The 19,584-nt window shown below is 38.3% G+C and overlaps 1 protein-coding gene across 1 annotated transcript in view; it reads left to right on the top strand.

The window, feature by feature from the left end:
- Positions 1-19,584, top strand: part of LOC150107767 (ATP-dependent RNA helicase DDX19A-like) — a 273,572-nt gene that overhangs the window by 149,768 nt on the left and 104,220 nt on the right. The window contains exon 7 of the mRNA XM_090392182.1: positions 16,002-16,179. Within this exon, the coding sequence (XP_090248308.1) occupies positions 16,002-16,179 (178 nt within the window). The remainder of the gene's footprint in view (positions 1-16,001; positions 16,180-19,584) is intronic.

Genomic DNA, 19,584 nt, shown 5'->3' with positions numbered 1-19,584 from the left:
TCCATTTTCCCTAGCCCAGTCCTCCAAACTATCCAAATCATCCTGCAAAATTTTGACATCCTGTGCACTGACAATTGGTTACAGGCAAATTCCTCGAATGACAATTCATCGAACAACAATTCAGCGAAAATGCAATTCATCAAAAATTTTCCAATGAATTCTTTCATAATTAATCAAAGTCATTTTTCTTGCAAAGTATTGTTTAAAAATCTTCGGTAACAATGCAGAACGTTACTCTTGATACAACATATTTAAGTGGTCACTGAAACATAATAATTATTTTCTTGCATTTTAGAGCATTTAATGTAAGTGTACATCCTGCTTCATTGTACAGTTAGCAATTTATCTGTAGAGAAGACAGGATGCACTTATCTCCCAAATAACCTCGAAAACATCTAATTGCAGTTAATAAGAGGAGGAATTAGGCTAAGAAATTCGTTCTGCCAAATTTTGTCACAATAAGTCTAGTTGATTGAAATTAAAAATTTCATTAAATTTCATCCAGCCAGAGCGAAATTGCTAATATCATTTAGGAACTTCTTTACGGAAATGTCATTATACAAGTGATCCATTACGAACTAAAACTGAACCGTGCATTCAGCTTCTGGTTCTGAAAACTTCTGCTAAGTCTGCGAGTTATTGTATACATAATTTCGACACTATTCTTTGTAGCCCTGATTATAGCTGAACTGAAAACTTGAAGGGTTCGACATTTTTTTTGTAAAAGTTTCAAATATGGAATCCAAATAAAATTTTTTCATTAATGAATGTAATAAATAAATTTACTGAACGTACGTTAGTAGGCATAATACTGATATGATTAGGCTTTTCCTCCTGGAAATAGGCAAATTGGACAAGAAAAACAATAAGAATTGATATTGTTCTGTAATTATTCCTTAGTAAAGCAGTATTGCTATACCAACAATCATTATATTGAGGAGGATGAGGGAAAATAGTATTAATGATTAATATTACAACTACTACTACTACTAATAATAATAATAAATTGATTCTTTGATGTAAATATTTTTCACAATATAATAATAAAATATACAGGAATTCAGAGTAATATTGGAAAACTTGAAAAAAAATTCATTCCTGAAGATTTTTCAATCACATTTCACTTATTTACTCCTGTTTCTGTTATTCCTCAACGACAGGAGTGCCAGATGCACTTATCTCCGGAATAACCTCGAAAGCAAGTAATTGCAGTTAATAAGGGGAGGAATAGGCTAAGAATACTGAAGAGTATATGTGTGGGTTTAATAATATATATAAAAAAATAAATAAATAAATAAAAGGTTAAAATATTCTCTAGGAAAGGAAAATAATAAAATAAGGAATGATGAATAAAGAGTTTTAAAAAAACAAACCTGTAAACCTTTTAGAAGCATACTCATCTGGTGTTATATTTAGATGAGCAGTGGTTGAAAGTCTTATTCGACTTTCGAAGGATGCCAGTGGTCGGCAGATCACAGTTAGAAAACACAGTGCTAAAGGAAATTGAAATTGGGTTGAGTTGTTTTGAATTAAGGAAGAAGCAACTGGCCTTAAATCCAAATTGGAAAATCCCTTCGTGTTTTTCCAATTCTGTTCGCTTGTTTTTTGGCAAGAAAAAACCAAGTTTCAGAGAGGAAAAACCTTCCATCCTCATATGAGACAGGCTAACTCACCTTCAAGTTAAACGCCCTGATAAAGGCGCTTGACATCCTTGATAAGCGTAGGATGCTGAAGCCCTTTTCAGCAGTTTCATTAAATGATCTTTAGAATTTTTCTCTTCTCGGTTTCTGCAGTTTTGTAGAAAATAAATTTAGGATGGAGGAATTTTTTTTATACATTCACGTCAAGTTTTTTTGTAGTCTTCCATTTTCCAGAGATGAGATGTTTCTTAAAGTTGATTTTTCTGATTTGGAATTTTCGAGTTGGTTCGAAAAAATGGCTCAACAATGCGATCATGCACGATCTCATTGTTGAGCCATTTTTTCCATGAGGAGACGATTACGAGAGTGGCATACCTAAATATGCTAGAGAAATTTGTGTTTCCCCAGATTGAGAATGTGTAGGGCCTCATTTTCCAGCATGATGGAGCAACTCCACATTATGGCGACTGCGCGTATCCCACTGCACAGTCCCGATTTGATTCTGATGGATTTCTACTTTTGCATATATTTATGTTTGTGTATAAATAATTAAGTAAAAGAGTTTTTTTTAAGGGGAAGGGGTGGAAAAATATGCTACTGCACGTGGCGACAAAATTTCTAGGGCCGGCCCTGGAGCCAGTCCTGGTGATTATGGTGTTTGAGGTAGATATTGAAATCCCAAGTCGTATATTGTCTGGATTTCATAAGCAGGTGCATTGTTCTGCAAAAGCAACACGCCGCTGCTCAGTTTCGCGAACCGATTTTCCTTCAGTACCTCCTTCAATTCCTTCAGAGCTGCTGTAACAGTTTCACCTTTCTTGAGGTAAGGTAAGGATTATGCCATCCATATCCTAAAAGACAATGGCAAGAACTTTCCCTGCTGACTGACTGGTTCAAAACTTCTTTGGCCATGGAGAACCTTTGTGTCTCCACTCCATTGACTGTTGTTTGTTCTCTGGGTCATAGTGACGAAGCCATGTTTCATCAATGGTTAGAATATGAACTAAAAAATTTCAAGGATGAAATCCCTTTATGAAATGTTCTTTTAACATCTCAACTATACCCGCCTCAGTGGATATCATTCACTGCAACCAGTATGCCCCGCCAAAAAATCGCTTTCTGAAAAGTAGGATAATAAAAAGATATATACCTCTCAAAATAATCCAAAACAAACCAAAAAAAAAAAATTGCACACACATCTTCGCCCCCCCACACGCTTTTATAATTCATTTTTTGGTGAACTGTATTTTCGATGAATTGTTTTTCGATCAATTGTGTTTCACTGAATTGTCTTTTTGATTAACTGCTCATCGGTGAATTGCTTTTTCGGGGAATTGTCTTTCGATGAATTGCTTTTTCGATTAATTGTTGTACGATAAACTGATTTTCGATGAATTGTTTTTCGACGAATTGTCTTTCGGTAAACTGTTTTTCGATGAACTCTCCAGATACCCTCACAATTGCTCTACCCAACATTGCATCATCAGCAAACAAGTCAACACCTCCTCTCAGATCCTTTCATATATCGTTAATGAACAAATTGAAAAGTAGTGGTCCAAGACAGAATTCTGTGGCACACTACTAGTCACAAGCCATCTTTTGGACTCCACTCTTGAATAAACCACTCTGGTATCTCTCCATCAACCACCCTCCTATTCATATCACCAACCCTATATCTATCCCCATCTACTCCAGTTTACTAATTAGAGTTCCATGTGGTATCCTGTCAAAGGCCTTGGCAAGGTCCAGTAGAATCACTATAAACCCATTACCCTTATCCAGTTCAGTCGTCACTGTGTTATGAAACGTGAGCAAGTTACTGAGGCATGATCTACCCTTCACAAAACCATGTTGTCCCCCATACAGTATCCCAATTTCATCTATCCAGTCCTGTATTCTTCTCTTCGCTAATTTCTCCAAGACCTTGACAATGAATATGCTAATCGGTTGGCAATTTACAACAGCAGTCTTGGAGCCTCCTTTATGCAGTGGAACTATTTTCCCCTCTTTCCACCCCCTCGGGACTAACCCAGATCCGAGACTCAAATTAAACAAAATGGTCAAGGGTACTGACAATTCTTTAGCCGCTTCACATACGACACGAGCTGGTATACCATCCAATCCCACAGATGTATTGACATTGAGGTTTTGCAATAGACTACTCACCTCCACTTCATTCACCACAATCGTATAATCTATTGGTTCATTCGTTTCTGCAATGTCACCACCTGGAAGGTATATTCTTGCAAAATGCTCACTCAGTAATTCAACTATATCACCTGATTTGGTTACCTCCCTACCATCGGCATTCTTTAAAATCATTCTGCCATATACATTTTTTCTTTTACTTGCAACATATCGAAAAAAACTGTTTAGGATTCTCTTTAGCCTGCATGGCCAATGTGCTTTCGTAATCCTTTTTTGCTTTTCTTATCACACTCGTTACCCTTCTGGCCTGTGCTGTATACCGTTCATGTGCCTGCCAGTCACCTTTCTCCTTAAATTCTCTTCATAGTTGTTTCTTTTTTTGCAGCTCAAGCTTAATGGTGTTATTCATCCATTTAATCCCTAGTTGATTTATTATTCGGACTCTAGGTATACAGTCAGCCATTGCTTCATGCAAACACTTCTTAACCGCCTCCCATGCACTATCAATTTCTAGCCCTTGCAGTTGTACATGCCATGGCGCTGAACCAATCAATCTCCTAAGCTTGTCATGCTTACCAGTCCGATAATTCCACATGTACCTTGCCTTAATTGTAAATTCCACACCTTTAGCCATCTCCCAAGTCAAGACCCTATGATCACTCTCACTAATTGGTGGCAAAGTGGTCATATTCGTTACAGCCAAATTCTTAGATGCAATTACCAGGTCAAGCACTCTCTGACCCCTAGTATTTTCCACTACATGCTGTCACAGATAGTTATCCCTTAATAACCGCATAAAATCCAATTCCTTTCTCCCATGTGTCCTCTCCTCCTTCCGATCAATGTTACCATAGTTGAAATCTCTCATAATAATTACCCTCCTTTCACTCATTTCTTCTATTTTCTTATGCATACTATCTCCACCATCTATTCCATCACCTGGTCTATAGCAGCACCCAACTGTAGATTTAGTTCTGCTAGTTTCAATCTCACACCAAATAGCCTCAAATGAGCTCTTTTCTCTATCCTGCAGTTCCATTTCTATTCTTGGCTGTAGCTCATCAGCTATCATCAATAACTCTTCTCCCCCATTTTATTCTCCCTGTCACTCCTGAACACACCATACCCCTCACATTCAATCCCACTAGCTGTGTCATCTTCTGTCAGCCATGTTTCACTAATGCCAATAACCTGTGGTCTGGAAGTGCCAACCAAGGCCAGAAATTCTTCCTTCTTGTTCCTAATACTTCTATATACATGAATTGCAGAAGCCAAATTGTCCCATCCCTATTTTGATGCCTTATACTAACTATCCCATTCTGATTCATGGTTTTTTTCTACTCGCTTAGGCATATTACACACATTCACACACTCAACTATCTCCCTAAAGTCTGCATATCTACCCCCCCCCCCTTAGTGACTCTAGTTTCCCCTGATTCTGCACATTCACTTCCACTACATTCGACAACACCTTTGCAAGTCTCCGTACACCAAATCCATTCAAATGTAAACCATCCATTTTATATAAATCCTTTTGCTTATCGAACTCATTCCACACTACTCATCAAACATAATTCACGCATAAAGTCATTAGCAATTATGGCCCTCCTATACTCTTCGCTGTCATACCACGGCAACAGACTCGCCAACCTTACTCTCTCACTCTTCTCTTTTGCTGCCTCAAGCAATTCCTTCACATCCTCACTCATAGACCTTTGTTTCCTTTCAAATCATTTGTACCTGCCACCACTATCAATTCTTCATTCCATGTTATAACACCAAGCTCTTTCCTGAGTTTTCTATATTCACCTGCTGAGTAGTTTCACCTATATGCACTCTTCATAGAAGTATTTAGGGTGATCATCCTGCACTGGTTACTTCATGGTTATTCTCACTAACTGGGGAAATTGATACTCCATTTACAGTAACATTTTCAGATGAGATAAAGATGAGAAAATTCAGGACTCTTGATCCTCATCGGTCTATATTATACACTGCCATGATAGTTGTCCCTCAAGAACTGAAGAAATTCATTTTTGTCATTCCCAGATGCTGTCTCTTCATTCTGGTCTGTTACCATAATTAAAATTACCCATAATCACTCATTTCTTATTTGCTAGGCTAATTGGCTTATACATTTGTCACGGCTCTCAACATTCCCAGTCCTATAGCAACATTAAATGAAATATTTCATGTCCACCTGTCTCAAACCACACTTCCCTAAAACTGCTACCACTGTTCTCCATTTGCATCAATACTTGGTACAGGCATAGTGTATCTTCTCTGTTATCAACACACTTCTCCTTCTTGCTTGCACTCCCTCTACTCATGAAAAGATTATATTCCTCCATCTATATTTCAGTCAGGATATCATCCTCATTCAGTCAAATCTCACTTATTCCAACAATTTTCAGGTGAAGGAACTCTATCTGTGCGACAATTTTGTTCCCTTAGTTCTAGTACTCTTTGAATTTTTAACACAGTAATTCATTCTGGTCTAACCAGTTCTACCATGCACTCTCAGATGTTATTTCTCTGAACCTGCCCTTTGCTGTTTCTCTATCACCTATCTCGTCTTTATCATTTTCAGATTTAAATATTCTCCTTGTGTCCTAGGTTATCTCATTCCTTTGTTTCTAGTGTCTGCTTTTCTTGTGCACTATATCTCCCTTTAACTAACTTCTTTACATTTCTTTATCCATCTTGCATTTCTGTTCTCTCAGTTTCCTTCTAACTTATTTTATCGTATCTCCAGTGCATTTGGAGGGGATAATGATAAGTATAGAGGCAGTGACATTTTTTTGTTTTATACTAATGGGAATACCAATTCATCTCCTTTATTCCAGATATTCCTGGTATCTGATAGTGTCAGCCTAGTCAAAGATTATGATTATTGGGATCACTGAGACGTGGCTGACAGAAGATATAATAACAGGGATAAAAGTAGAAGAGTATGGTATTTTTCAATGATATAATAACAGGAATAGAAGTAGCAGGGTACAGCATTTTTTGGCAGGATTGGAGGGAAAAATATGGTGGTGATGGAGTACTGCTTATGATAAGTGACGACTTATATCCTCTAAGAGTGGAGGCTTTGGAAGGTAGTGACACTAATGGTTTCGAAAGCATATGGGGTGAGGTAGAGGTGGCCAAAACAGGATATTTAGTGGAGTGATGCTACAAGTCAAGGAATACAGAGGATAGGAGCAGGAGATATTTAGGCAGTTGAGCTTCACAAGTGCAAGAAGAATGATTATGGGAGATTTTAACTATAGCAGTATAAGCTTGGAAGAGGAATAATGCATGTAGTAATAAGGGAATGGAATTTCTAGAATTCTTGAGGGACAAATGTCTTAGGCAACACATAATAGAGGGAACAAGTTGTTCAAGAGTTTTGGATTTGGTCATAGCATCAGAAGAGCTGACAATAATTGAGATGACATCTCCCCCCCAGTTGGAGAGAGTGACCATGTGGTTTTGACATGGAAGGTGAATAGATATACAGGAGTATCAAAGAAAAGGGAACATATGTGGAATTATAAGGTGGGTGATTATAATAGTCTTAGATATCAACTTGGAGCAGTTCCATGGAGGGTGGAATTGGAAGGCCAGGATATCATTAGTGCTTGGGAAATGGATGAAGGAATATTTGTTAGCAGAAATAGTAAGCTGTATTCCATGATTTAAGAAGCAGACACAATTTAGTGTAAAGTTAATGACAAACAATATCAAACAGGAACTACAGGTGAAAAAAGAGATTATGGAAGAGATATAAGGAGAGAGGTGGAAAGCAGATGCATGAAGAATATAAGACTCAGGCCAGAAGAGTGAGCAGTATGGGGAGGAAGGCAAAACTGGAATATGAGAAGAGATTGGCACTAAGATCCAAAGAAAATCCTAGAGAAGATTTTAGCTATGAGTCTAGCAATGAGGAGAAATGATTGTGGAAGAATGACATTGTGGGATAAAAATGGGAGTAGAGTGAGTGATGCTGAGGACATAGTGGAGTTGTTCAGTGAGCACATGTATTTCATCCTAGAGAAAAAGGTTTTAATACTACTGGGGTAAGGCAGGTTTGAGGTTTAGAGGTGCAAGAGGAGATGTTTTCCAAATACTGAGTACTTTAAATGTCAGTAAAGCAGTAGGACTGGATGATATTTTGCCACTGGTTCTGACAGCTCCTTTGACCTGGCTTTTCAATGAAAGTCTGGCTATGGGAAAGGTGCCCATGTAATGGAAGGAAGGTAAGATAGTGCCATTGCATAAGGGTGGTAGCAGACTGGAAGTGTCTAATTATAGGCTAGTTTGTGTGTCATCAGTAATTGTTAAGGTCTTGGAGAAATTAGTGAGGGACTATATGTAGCATTGGACAGATGAGGGTAATGTTATCTGTGAGAATCAACATGGATTTGTTAAGGGGGTGCTCTTGCTTAAGTAATATGATTGCCTTTTTTAAAAAAGTGACAAGAGCAATTGATGAGGGAAAATCATACACTGCCATTTTTTTTTGATTTTGCAAAGGCATGTGACAGGTACCACATAAGCTGAAATTTAAGTTACAACAGCACATGGTTTAGATGTTGGATTAGTGAACTGGATTTGGTATTGGCTGTCTGATAGGTATCAGAGCGTTGTGTATGGTTGGACAATATCAAAGAAGCAGAAGGTTACAAGTGGGGTTCCACAGGACTCAGTACTCTGGCCTGTATTGTTCAACCTTTATATCAATGACACTGTCAAGGATTGCAAGGGGATATTCAGTTGTTTTCAGATGATGTGAAGCTGGGAAGGGTTATTAGTAATAGTACAGATGTGAGAGCCCTTCAGGAGGATTAGAATAAACTGGACAGATGGACAAATGCATGGGTTGTCGGTTTAATGCAGCAGAATGTAAAATCTTGAAGTTCGTGATACATCGATGGGAGGCTGCATACTCGATTGAAGGAGCTGTACTGGAGAAAGTAGGGAAGACAAGAGATCTGGGGGTGATGATTGATAGAAAACTGAAATTCAGTAGGCATATTGCTAAGGTAGTGAAAGTAACCCAGAAGCTTGCTGCAATACTGAGAAGAACGCTGACCTGCAGAGATAGAAGAGTTATCATTCCATTGTATAAGACCCTAATCAGACCACACTAAGACTATTGTACCCAAATTTGGTCCCTAGGATCTGAAGGGGATAAATTAACTGTTTAAAGGGTGCAGAGGCAGATTACAAAGATGGTTTCAGGACTGCACAATGTTAATTATGATGATCAGCTGAGGGAAAGTGATCTGCAGAGTTTGGTGAATAGAAGAAGGAGAGGTGATATTATTGAGACTTTTAAACTGTTGAGAGGCAATTACTCGGTGGACACTTGGGAGTTCTTTCACTTTGTGGAGCAGCAGGAAGGAGCGATAAGAAGGGGTCATCCCTGGAAAGTACAAAAGGAAGCTGTGAGCAAGAGGGTGAGGAGTGTTTTCTTTGTGTGGAGGGTGGTGGAACCATGGAATGCAGTGAGAGCAAGAACTGTGAATGAGTTTAAGGAGTGGTATGATAGACTTTGTGTTTCCTATGAAGGACCTCCCACAATGAGTCTCTTGACTCCATGGAGGCCTGTTTGCTCACTTTTTAATGTAGAAAAGACTGTTCTTCCATTCTTCCATATTATGTCTTATTTCTTCAGATCTTTTGTTCTCTCTCTCTCTCATTTTCTCTTCATTCTTACAACAACCTCTCCATTTAAATGTAGTGCGTTACTCTTATGTGATTCCATCCCTCCCTCAATCTTATGTTCATAGCTGCACTCCTTCCTCCTCACACAGCATACCATTCTTATTTGCTTGTCATCTATTTATCATTTATACTTCAGCAACAGTCTGGCTGTCTTTCCTGTCACAATGTTATCTTTTAGTCTTCTCATTAATGACCTGATATCAATTCTTGCATTCTCCTTCTGCACAACCATGCAATTTGCTCCCACCACTGTGAACTTTCTTGCTTGCTTACACCCCATGCCCAAAACCTCAGTCACTCTGCTCATTCATCACACCTTCGATAATTTAGAGGTGGCCTCTTGTGGGAACGGGTACTTGGGAGAGGGGGGACGACATCAGGTAATGGTGAGCTCAGTGGAGTCTAAAGGGGATAATGCTGGGTATAGAAACAATGGCATTTTTATGCTTTATACCAATGCCAGGAGTATTCGGAATAAGGAAGAGGAATTGGTGGCACTGCTAGCATCAGCCTGGCCAAAGATTATTGGGATCACAGAGACATGGTTGACAGAAGAGGATATAATAACAGGAATAGAAGTTGCTGGGTACAGTATTTTTCGACAGGATAGGAAGGGAAAGTGTGGTAGTGGAGTACTGCTTATGATAAGTGATGACCTATGTCCTCTAAGAGTGGAGGCTTTGAAAGGCTGTGACACTAATGATTTTGAAACCATGTGGTAAGGTAGACAAGACAGGATATTTAGTGGGGTGTTGCTACAGACCAAGGGGCACAGAGGGTGGGGACCAGGAGATGTTGAGACAGTTGAGCATGGCAAATGCACGAAGAACGATTGTTATGGGAGATTTTAACTACAGCAGTATAGATTGGGGAAAGGAAGATGCATGTGGCAATAAGAGAATGGAATTTCTAGAATTCTTAAGGGACAAATGTCTTAGGCAACATGTAACAGAGGGAACAAGAGTTTCAAGAGTTTTGGATTTGGTTATAGCATCAGAAGAGCTGATAATAATATAGCATCAGAAGAGCTGATAATAACCATATTGTCACTCTCTACAACTGGTGGGAGAGATGTCATCTGGTTTTGACTTGGAAAATGAATAGACATGCAGGAGTATCAAAGAGACGGGGATGTATTTGGAATTATAAAGCAGGTGATTATAATAGTCTTAGACGTCAAATTGGGGAAGTTTCGTGGAGGGAGGAATTTGAAGGCCGCATTTTATCATTAGTGCTTAGGAAATTTTGAATGAATATTTGTTAGCAGCAATGGTAAGCTGTATTCCACAAGTGAAGAAGAGGACACAATTTGGAGTAAAGTGGATGACATGCAATATTAAACAGGAATTGCATGCGAGAAAGAGGCTATGGAAGAGATATAAGGAGACAGGCGAAGAGAAGATGCATGAAGAATATAAGACACAGGCCAGAAGAGTGACTAGTGTGGCAAGGAAGACGAAACTGGAATATGAGATAAGATTGGCCCTTAGATCCAAGGAAAATCCTAGGGAATTTTTTATCTATGTGGCCAGTAGGAGGAGAAATGACTGTGGAAGAATGACATTGTGGGATAAAAATGGGAATAGAGGGACTGATGCAGAGTGTTCAATGAACAATTCCACTATTGTTCATTGAACAATAGTGGAATTGTTCAATGAACACTTTATTGGAGTATTTCATCCTGGAGGAGTCAATTTGAATACTAGAGGAATAGAGCAGTTTAGAGATGCAGGAGGAGAGTGTGTTCCACATACGGAGTACTCTGGATGTTAGTAAAGCTGTGGGACTGGATGGTATTTCACCACGTGTTTTGAGAGAATGTGCTAAGGAACTGACAGTGCCCTTGCCCTGGCTTTTCAACGAAAGTGGCTGTGGGAAAAGTGTCCATGGAATGGATGGAAGGTAAGATAGTGCCTTTGCATAAGGGCGGTAGCAGACTGGAAGTGTCTAATTATAGGCCAGTTTGTGTGTCATCAGTAGTTAGTAAGATCTTGGAGAAAGTAGTGAGGGTACCATATACAGCATTGGGCAGATGAAGGTAATGTTATCAGTGAGAGTTGACATGGATTTGTGAAGACGCGCTCTTGTTTTAGCAATATGCTAGCTTTTTATGATAAAGTTACAAGAGCATTAGATGAGGGAAAGGCATATACTGCCATTTTTCTAGACTTAGCAAAGGCTTTTGACAGGGTGCCACACGATAAGCTGATATTCAAGTTTCAGCACATGGGTCTGGATGTCAGATTGGTCAACTGGATTCAAGATTGGCTGTCTGATAGGTATCAGAGTTGTGTATGGTAGAGCAATATCAAAGAAGCAGAAGGTTACAAGTGGGGTTCCACAGGGCTCAGTACTGGGACCTATTTTGTTTAACCTTTATATTAATGATGTTGTCCGTGGATTGCAAGGGGATATTTGGTTGTTTGCGGATGATGCGAAGCTGGGAAGGGTTATTAGTAATAGTGCTATGATGTGGTAGCCCTGCAAGAGGATTTGAATAAGATAGATAGATGGGCAAATGAATGGGGTTGTCAGTTTAATGCAGCAAAATGTAAGGTCTTGAGGTTTGGGACACATCGATGATGGGACGCTGCATACTCTATGGGAGGAGTTAAACTGGAGGAAGTAGGAGAGACAAGAGATCTGGGTTTGATGATTGATAGAAACCTAAATTTAGGGGAGATATTGCAAAGGTAGTGAAGACAACGCAGAGGATTGCTGCAATAATGAGAAGAACACTGACCTGCAGAGATAAAATGGTTATGATTCCGTTTATTAAAACTCTGATCAGACCACACTTAGACTATTGTTCTCAGATCTGGTCCCCAGGATTTGAAGGGGATAAATTAAGAAAACTGTGAGAAAGAGGGTGAGGAGTGGTTTCTTTGCATGGAGGGTGGTCGAACCATGGAATGCATTGCCTGATGGAGTGGCGAGAGTGAGAACAGTCAATGCATTTAAGGAGTGGTATGATAGACTTTGTGTTTCCTGGGAGGGACCTCCCTCGATGAGTCTTGATAGACTTGTGTTTCTTAGAAAGGACCTCCCATGATGAGTCTTTTGACTCGATAGAGGCCTGAATAATAATAATATTAATAATAAATCCCTATATAGTGCCAATCTCAAACCATTTGTTACCTCTTTCACTTATCCATATTTCATTTGATCCTTGCATATTCTTCCATTCATAACTACCAGTCTTGTAATTTCACTCTGCATGTATTTCATCTCTTGCCTATTCTAAGCTAACTCAGCTGTCAAGTCTTGCTTCACTTTCTAACCATTAGTCACACTCCATGTTAGTCTCCCTTGCTTCTACACCTCCATTGATGATGCTAGTATGGTACTTTTAGAATGTTTTTTTTTTTTTTTTTCATTAGAAGGTTAGCTAGTCAATCTCATATGAGGTGGCATAATTTCCCTTCTTGCAAAACAGGAAACTGAACAGAAACACATTTTACAGACATAATCCACTAACCTAAGGCCTTGCTGTGCTTTGGCCATGATTCCAAATATGCAACAATATTTCAGTGTTACATTTCATATTATCTTTCCCTTTTTATCTATCATTTACTCCATATTACCATGTTTCTTATGTTTTATTATAAAATGATATACTCGTATTTTACTTGTGCTGTAAAAGCAAAGTAATAAAAGTCTGTAATTGTATGTATAGTTCATTACTTGACAAATTACACTCAGGATTGAATTACTCGGTGCATTACATTCTCACTGCATTTATAACTATAGAAAAACCTCGCTTAATGCGATCAATTAACGCATGCTAAGCAAATGTTGAAAGTTTATTTTCCACTTGGTTAGAGTATAATAAATATTATACTAGTATAATATCCACTTGGTATAGAGTATAATATCCACTTGGTATAGAGTATAATATCCACTTGGTTAGAGTACACACCAGGGCAACGAGTTGCCCTGGTGTGTACCACCTTAACCCAGTCCTGAAGATACTTTCAGGCGCAAACTTTGTTTGCTCACACTTGGATAAAGGATTAAACTAAATTTATTATGCATGCTAAGCAAAATTGAGTTAAGCCAATGCAATAAACAGTGAGAATAATTATAATTCATCCATCAGTTAGTGTAAATCTGAAAAAAAAATTGTGTAATGTACAGTGAAATATTTGAGCATAAAATCATTAAATTTAATAAAAAAATCAATTGCTTAAATTTTTATTTAATGCCTAATATTTGATTGAGCTACTTTTTTTTTGCAAAAAAATTAGGTAAAGACGTTGAGCACTTTGAATAGTGCTCAACTTTTTCGTCTTGTGATGCAATTTTTGGCAATCGCTTTATCAAGATTTCAGCAGACTTCAAAGCTTCATTCCATATCAGGATCAGCACCAAACATAATTTCCTTAGCATGCTCAATGTGATCGAAAACTGGATCAAGTTCTTTGCAGTTAGCTTCTTAGTCATAACATTCTCTTCTTGTTTGCACTCCTTATCTTCTTCTTCATATCCAAGCTGTTATTCCAGTTGAAGGAGATCATTCTCACTTCACTGTTCTGAATGGGAATCGAGCAAGTTTCTCCATCTTTATTATCCGGTTCATTAACTCCAAGTTCTTTTCATATTGTGCTGATTTCTTCAATAATATTAGATCTTGGATTTTGCGCATGATTTTGCCATCCTGGTTGGCTGAGTGGTTAGCGTATCCACTCTCCAGTCAAAAGACTGCTGGTTTGAATCTCACCGTGGGCTTGAATGTTTGTGATTGTGAAAATACTAGTGATGATGGTGGTGGGCGGTAGATGGCGTTGATGTGGATGGTGATGGTGGTTGTGATTCGTTGGTGGATTGAGTGTTGGAGACAGTGCTGTAGAGTAGGTGCCCTCTCTCGATGAGTCTTTGGACTCCATGAAGGTGTCATATAATAATAATATTCAGTTTTTGCCATCCTGGCTGGCCGAGTGGTTAGCATGTCCACTCTCCAATCAAGGGGTTGCAGGTACGAATCCTACCATGGGCATGGATGTTTGTGATTGTCTGTGGAAATACTAGTGGTGGTGGTCGGCAGTAGATGGTGTTGGTGTAGTTACGGTCAGTTGGTGGATTGTGAGTGCTGGAAGCAGAGTTGTAGAGTAGATGCTCTCTCTCAATGAGTCTTTGGACTCCCTCGAGGTGACATAATAATAAACTAACATAAGTTTGAGTTCAAAGTCACACGATCTTTAGATACTTTGTTTCCCTTGTTGAGATGCTTCAGTTTTAGCTAGGAAAACTTTTGTTGACATATGCTTCCGAAAGAGACTAGTTTCGTCGATGTTGAATATTTACAATTTTTCAGAAAACTTGGCCACAGAATCTTTATCAGCACTCGCAGATTCCCCAGTTATTCTTACGTTATGTAGTCCAGTTCGATTTTTAAAACTGTCAAACCATCCTAAACTTGCAGTAAAGCTTTCACATTCTTCTTGAAATTAGGTCTTTTTCAATAATGTAAAAATATTGAGAGCTTTTGCCTGAATATTCCCTGTACTAGTAGCAGTAGCAAATTTTCATTGTTCTTGGTATTTTTTGCTCTTATTTAATATTATCCAAACTGTAGACTCTCTATATCCCAGGTGTCACACAATCATTATATTACTAGCACCACTTTCATGTCTCTTAATAACTTCCATCTTTTCCTTTAATGTAATTATTTTTCTTCTTTTTTTATTACTGCTGCTTTCTTTGTCAGTCTTTCTCTTTACTCTTTATTCAGGTTATGTTGAATAAAGCCCAATAGGTATATAAATCAAAGCAAAATGAAGGAAAAGTGATTGAGCAATAGAACAATTTACATGTGCGCTTACGATGATAGTTTTGAGTCAACTGCCAAGTGTCTCCGGCCACTGCTTGCAGCACTGCCACTACCCACTGGCTGCTACATTGACAAGTGCCGCCACTCACTGCAGATTGGCGACAAAAAATTTTGCCTACCATAAAAAAAATTACGTTAACTGATTAATCACTCGCTTAAAGCAGAAAATAGTATCATTTCACTCAATCACACTAACTGATTATCAGGCATATCGAATTCATGTTATGTGAGGTTTTCCTGTAATGCTAAAGCTTATTAGAATTTTATATTGATTATAAAGAAAAAAAAATTATGAATGAACCCTAAAATACATTAATTGCACAATGGACTTTATTAATACAAAAGTCAGCTTATGTTGAAGATTATTAATTTCATAAGTTTTCAATCACTACAAAATTTTCAAAAAGTATAAACTCCATACCTTTCAATTATAAATACTTCGTTCCTATTTGGTATAAATAATCTGTCTATTATTCTTCCTTTCTATAAATTTATGCAATTATGAATTGTAAAGTTGCAGAAAAAAAATTTGTGAGATAAATGAATTTTAAAGAGCCATACTGAATTTATTCAAAATGGGATTTTTTTTATTTACATTTCTTTTCTTTCTTTTTTTTTTTTTTTTAATTTTTTTCTGTGGAATGTAAAACTACTTATTTATTTTTTAGTTGAAATGGGAAAATGTTTAAAGGAACAGGTTTTAATAGGAACACCAGGAAAAGTATTTGACTGGGGAATTCGATATAAGATTTTTGATATGGCAAAACTAAAGGTTTTTGTGTTAGATGAAGCAGATGTCATGATTTCTTTACAAGGGCATAGGGATCAATCTGTTAGGATACATAAGTAAGTAATATGTTTTTAGAGAGAGAATTCTGAATAAATTAAAACTTAGGAATATAAATGGAATTCTGATATTATTTGTTTGATATGAAAAAACAACAGTTATTTAAACAATGCAACTGATTTACATGAATATGTTATCTAAGGTTCATGTAAATCAGTTTTATTAATGGGTTTATTTTTTTGCATCATTATTATTATTATTACGGGTATCTCCATGGGGTCAGTAGACTCATCATGGGAGACCCAAACTATCGAAACAATATCTTTCATATCTCTTCTTGAATTCATTTACAGACGAAGAACTCACAACTGAGTCAGGAAATGCATTCCGCTCATTCACCACCCTCCAGGTGAAAACCCTCGTTCTCACACCGTTGTTAACCACACTTTTATTTAATTTCCAGGGATGACTTCTTGTTCCTCCATCGCTATCACACAGCTGAAATATTTCCCCTGCATCAATCTTATAAAAACCTTTTAGTAATTTAAATGTTTCTACCATATCCCCCTCTTCTCTGCCTATCAACCAACCTCTGCAATCCACAAGCTCTCAATCAATCAACATAGGGAGCATTTTTTACATCACTCACCAACTTAGTCACTCTCCTCTGAACCCTCTCCACAACCACCTTATCTCCGAGGAATCCAGGTGACTAGACCTGAGCACAGTAATCCAAATGTGGAAGTATCAATGCCTTATAAAGGGGAATAATAACCTCTTTATCTCTGGATGTTTGTGTGTTCTTCAATATACAAGTAATCCTATGTGCAATCTTGGACACCTTAGCAATGTGTCCCCTGAACTTCATCTCCCTATCCACCAACACTCCTAAGTCCCTAGCCTCATCAACCTATTGGAGTATCGTTCCATCAATGTAGTACACAGCTGGTAATCTTTTAATCCCAAAATGCATAACTTTACACTTTTCTACATTGAACTGACATCCATTACCTTTTGGCCATTTTTCCAGCTTATTTAAATCATCCTGCAAACTCTCAACATCAGCTTGATTTTTTATTCCACAACCCAACTTTGCATCATCAGCAAACAACTGAAACCTTTAAGTCATTTCCTGAATTTCCACACGGTTAGCCTAGTGGCTACATGCTTTGCAACCATATGCTTGGGAAAGGATTGTCCTGGGTTTGATTCCCGCCGCTGACATGAGGAGCTTAAGGATCTTTCTCAGATATAGTTAAGTTAGCCAGTCTTGGGCATGGATAGCAGCGTTTTTCTCCCCAGTTTATCTGGGGTTTTTCCTCCCGCAAGCAGGCAAACTGGCCCCTTGAACACATGCATCTACAGACATAGGACACACCGAAAGGCATAGGGCTTAGCCACCTTATCCTCGAGACAGGTATGGCTTGGAATGACTTAAGACAGCCCCGTAACAGGCCAATAGGCCTAATGCGTGAAAGGGAGAAGAAGTCATTTATGTACAAATTAAACAGTGGCCCAAGCACAGAGCCCTGAGCCACACCATTGGTTACCTGCCTCATCCTGGACTCTGCTCCACCATACACCACCACCTATCCCCATATGCTCCAGTTTTTAGTATCTATCCCTATCTGCTCCAATTTGACCAACAGTATTCCATGGGTATCCTGTCAAAAGCCTTAGCAAAATCCAGAAGTGCTACTGTGTAGCCATTTCCTTTGTCCAACTCAGATGTCATTCTATTATAAAAAGATAATAAATTGCTAAGGCAGGATTGACCTTTTACAAAACCATGTTGGCCTCTATAGAATATCATATCCTGATCCATCCATTCTTGACTTTGTCTTTAACCAACTTTTCCAATACTTTTACCACCACTCCCGAGATGGTGATTGGTCTGTAATTAACTACCGCAGTTTTGGCGCCACCTTTATGCAAAGGAACTACTTTGCCTTTCTTCCACTCCCTAGGGACCATACCAGAGTTCAAACTTAAGTTAAATAACCAAGTAAGAGGTGTTGACAATTCCTTTGTACATTCACGCAACACCTGAGGTGATATTCCATCTAAACCTACAGCAGTGTTTGCATTTAAATTTTGCAATATACTAAGTACCTCTGATTTCTTAACTTTATTTCTCACATTATTGATTGCTACAATTACAGAGATATCCTCACTTGGGTGATAGACTTTTGAAAAGTGATCACTCTCAGTAACTCTACTATTACATTCAAATTGGTCACCTCAATACCATCAGCACCCACTAAAGTTATCTTTCTGAAGTCAGTCTTCCTTTTACTTGCCACATAGCGGAAGAATTCTTTGGGATTACCCTTGATCTCCTTGGCTAAGGTCTTCTCATAATCTGATTTAGCTTTTCATACTATGCTGGTAACCTTCCTATCTTGAGCCTTGTACTGGTCATTGGTGTACTGATCGCCTTTCTCCTTGTAAATTCTCCATAACATTTTCCTTTTTTCTAGATCAAGCTTGATACTACTACTCATCCATCTAACGCCTACCTTGTTTGTCTTCCTGACCATGGGGACACATTCTGATATTGCCTTCCTCAGATACCTTCTGATTTTATCCCATGCACTGCTAGCATCTTTACCCAGCAATATGTTCTGCCATGGGACAGCTGCAAGCTCACTCCAAAGTTTTGGTTATAATTGCCTAACCAGTATTTCCATATATCCTCCTTAAGAGAGGAAGCCACAAATTTTGCAACCTCCCAAATCAATATCACATGATCGCTCTCACCAATTGGAGGTAACGAGGACACCTTACTAATGCATATATCCTCTGAACCAATGACCAGGTCCAACACTCTCACACCACATGTCCCTTCAGTTATGTGCTGTTTCAAGTAATTATCTCATAGAAGATGTATGAATTCCATTTCATTTTTGCTGCGTGATATTTCTTCCTTCCAGTTGATATCACCATAATTAAAATCCCCTATAATAATCACTAAACCTGCATTCATTACACCAATTTGCTGATGCATGAATTCAATATTTCCTCCTGTACTCCCTGGCCTATTGCAGCATCCAACTGTATATTTGGTTGCATTGGTCACTATTTCGCACGAGACCACCTCAAATGAACTCTCATTCTCATGTCTATCATCTTGATATACTACTTTCTTTGGCTGCAACGCATCAACTATCATCAACAGTACCCCCCCCCCGTTCTATCTTCTCTATCCTCCCTGAAAATACTGTACTCATCACATTCAATTCCAGTGACCACATCTTCTACTGACAGCCAAGTTTCACTAATGCCTACAATATTTGGTGAGATTGCACTGACTAATGCCAAAAATTCTTCTCTCTTATTTCGAATGCTTTTTGCATTGGTATACAAAAATTGCAGATTCCCTTTAGTTCTTATACTAGCTTTAGAACTGATCATGTCACTAATTTCAGTAGTTCCATGCCGATTTTTATCCACTCTATTCTGCA

Source organism: Typopeltis vanoorti, chromosome 4, assembly GCF_054136105.1.
Source record: "Typopeltis vanoorti isolate ZY-2024b chromosome 4, IOZ_Tvanoo_1.0, whole genome shotgun sequence".
Taxonomy (NCBI): domain Eukaryota; kingdom Metazoa; phylum Arthropoda; class Arachnida; order Uropygi; family Thelyphonidae; genus Typopeltis; species Typopeltis vanoorti.
Note: the sequence above shows the minus strand (reverse complement) of the source record. Positions and strands in the feature narration are given on the sequence as shown.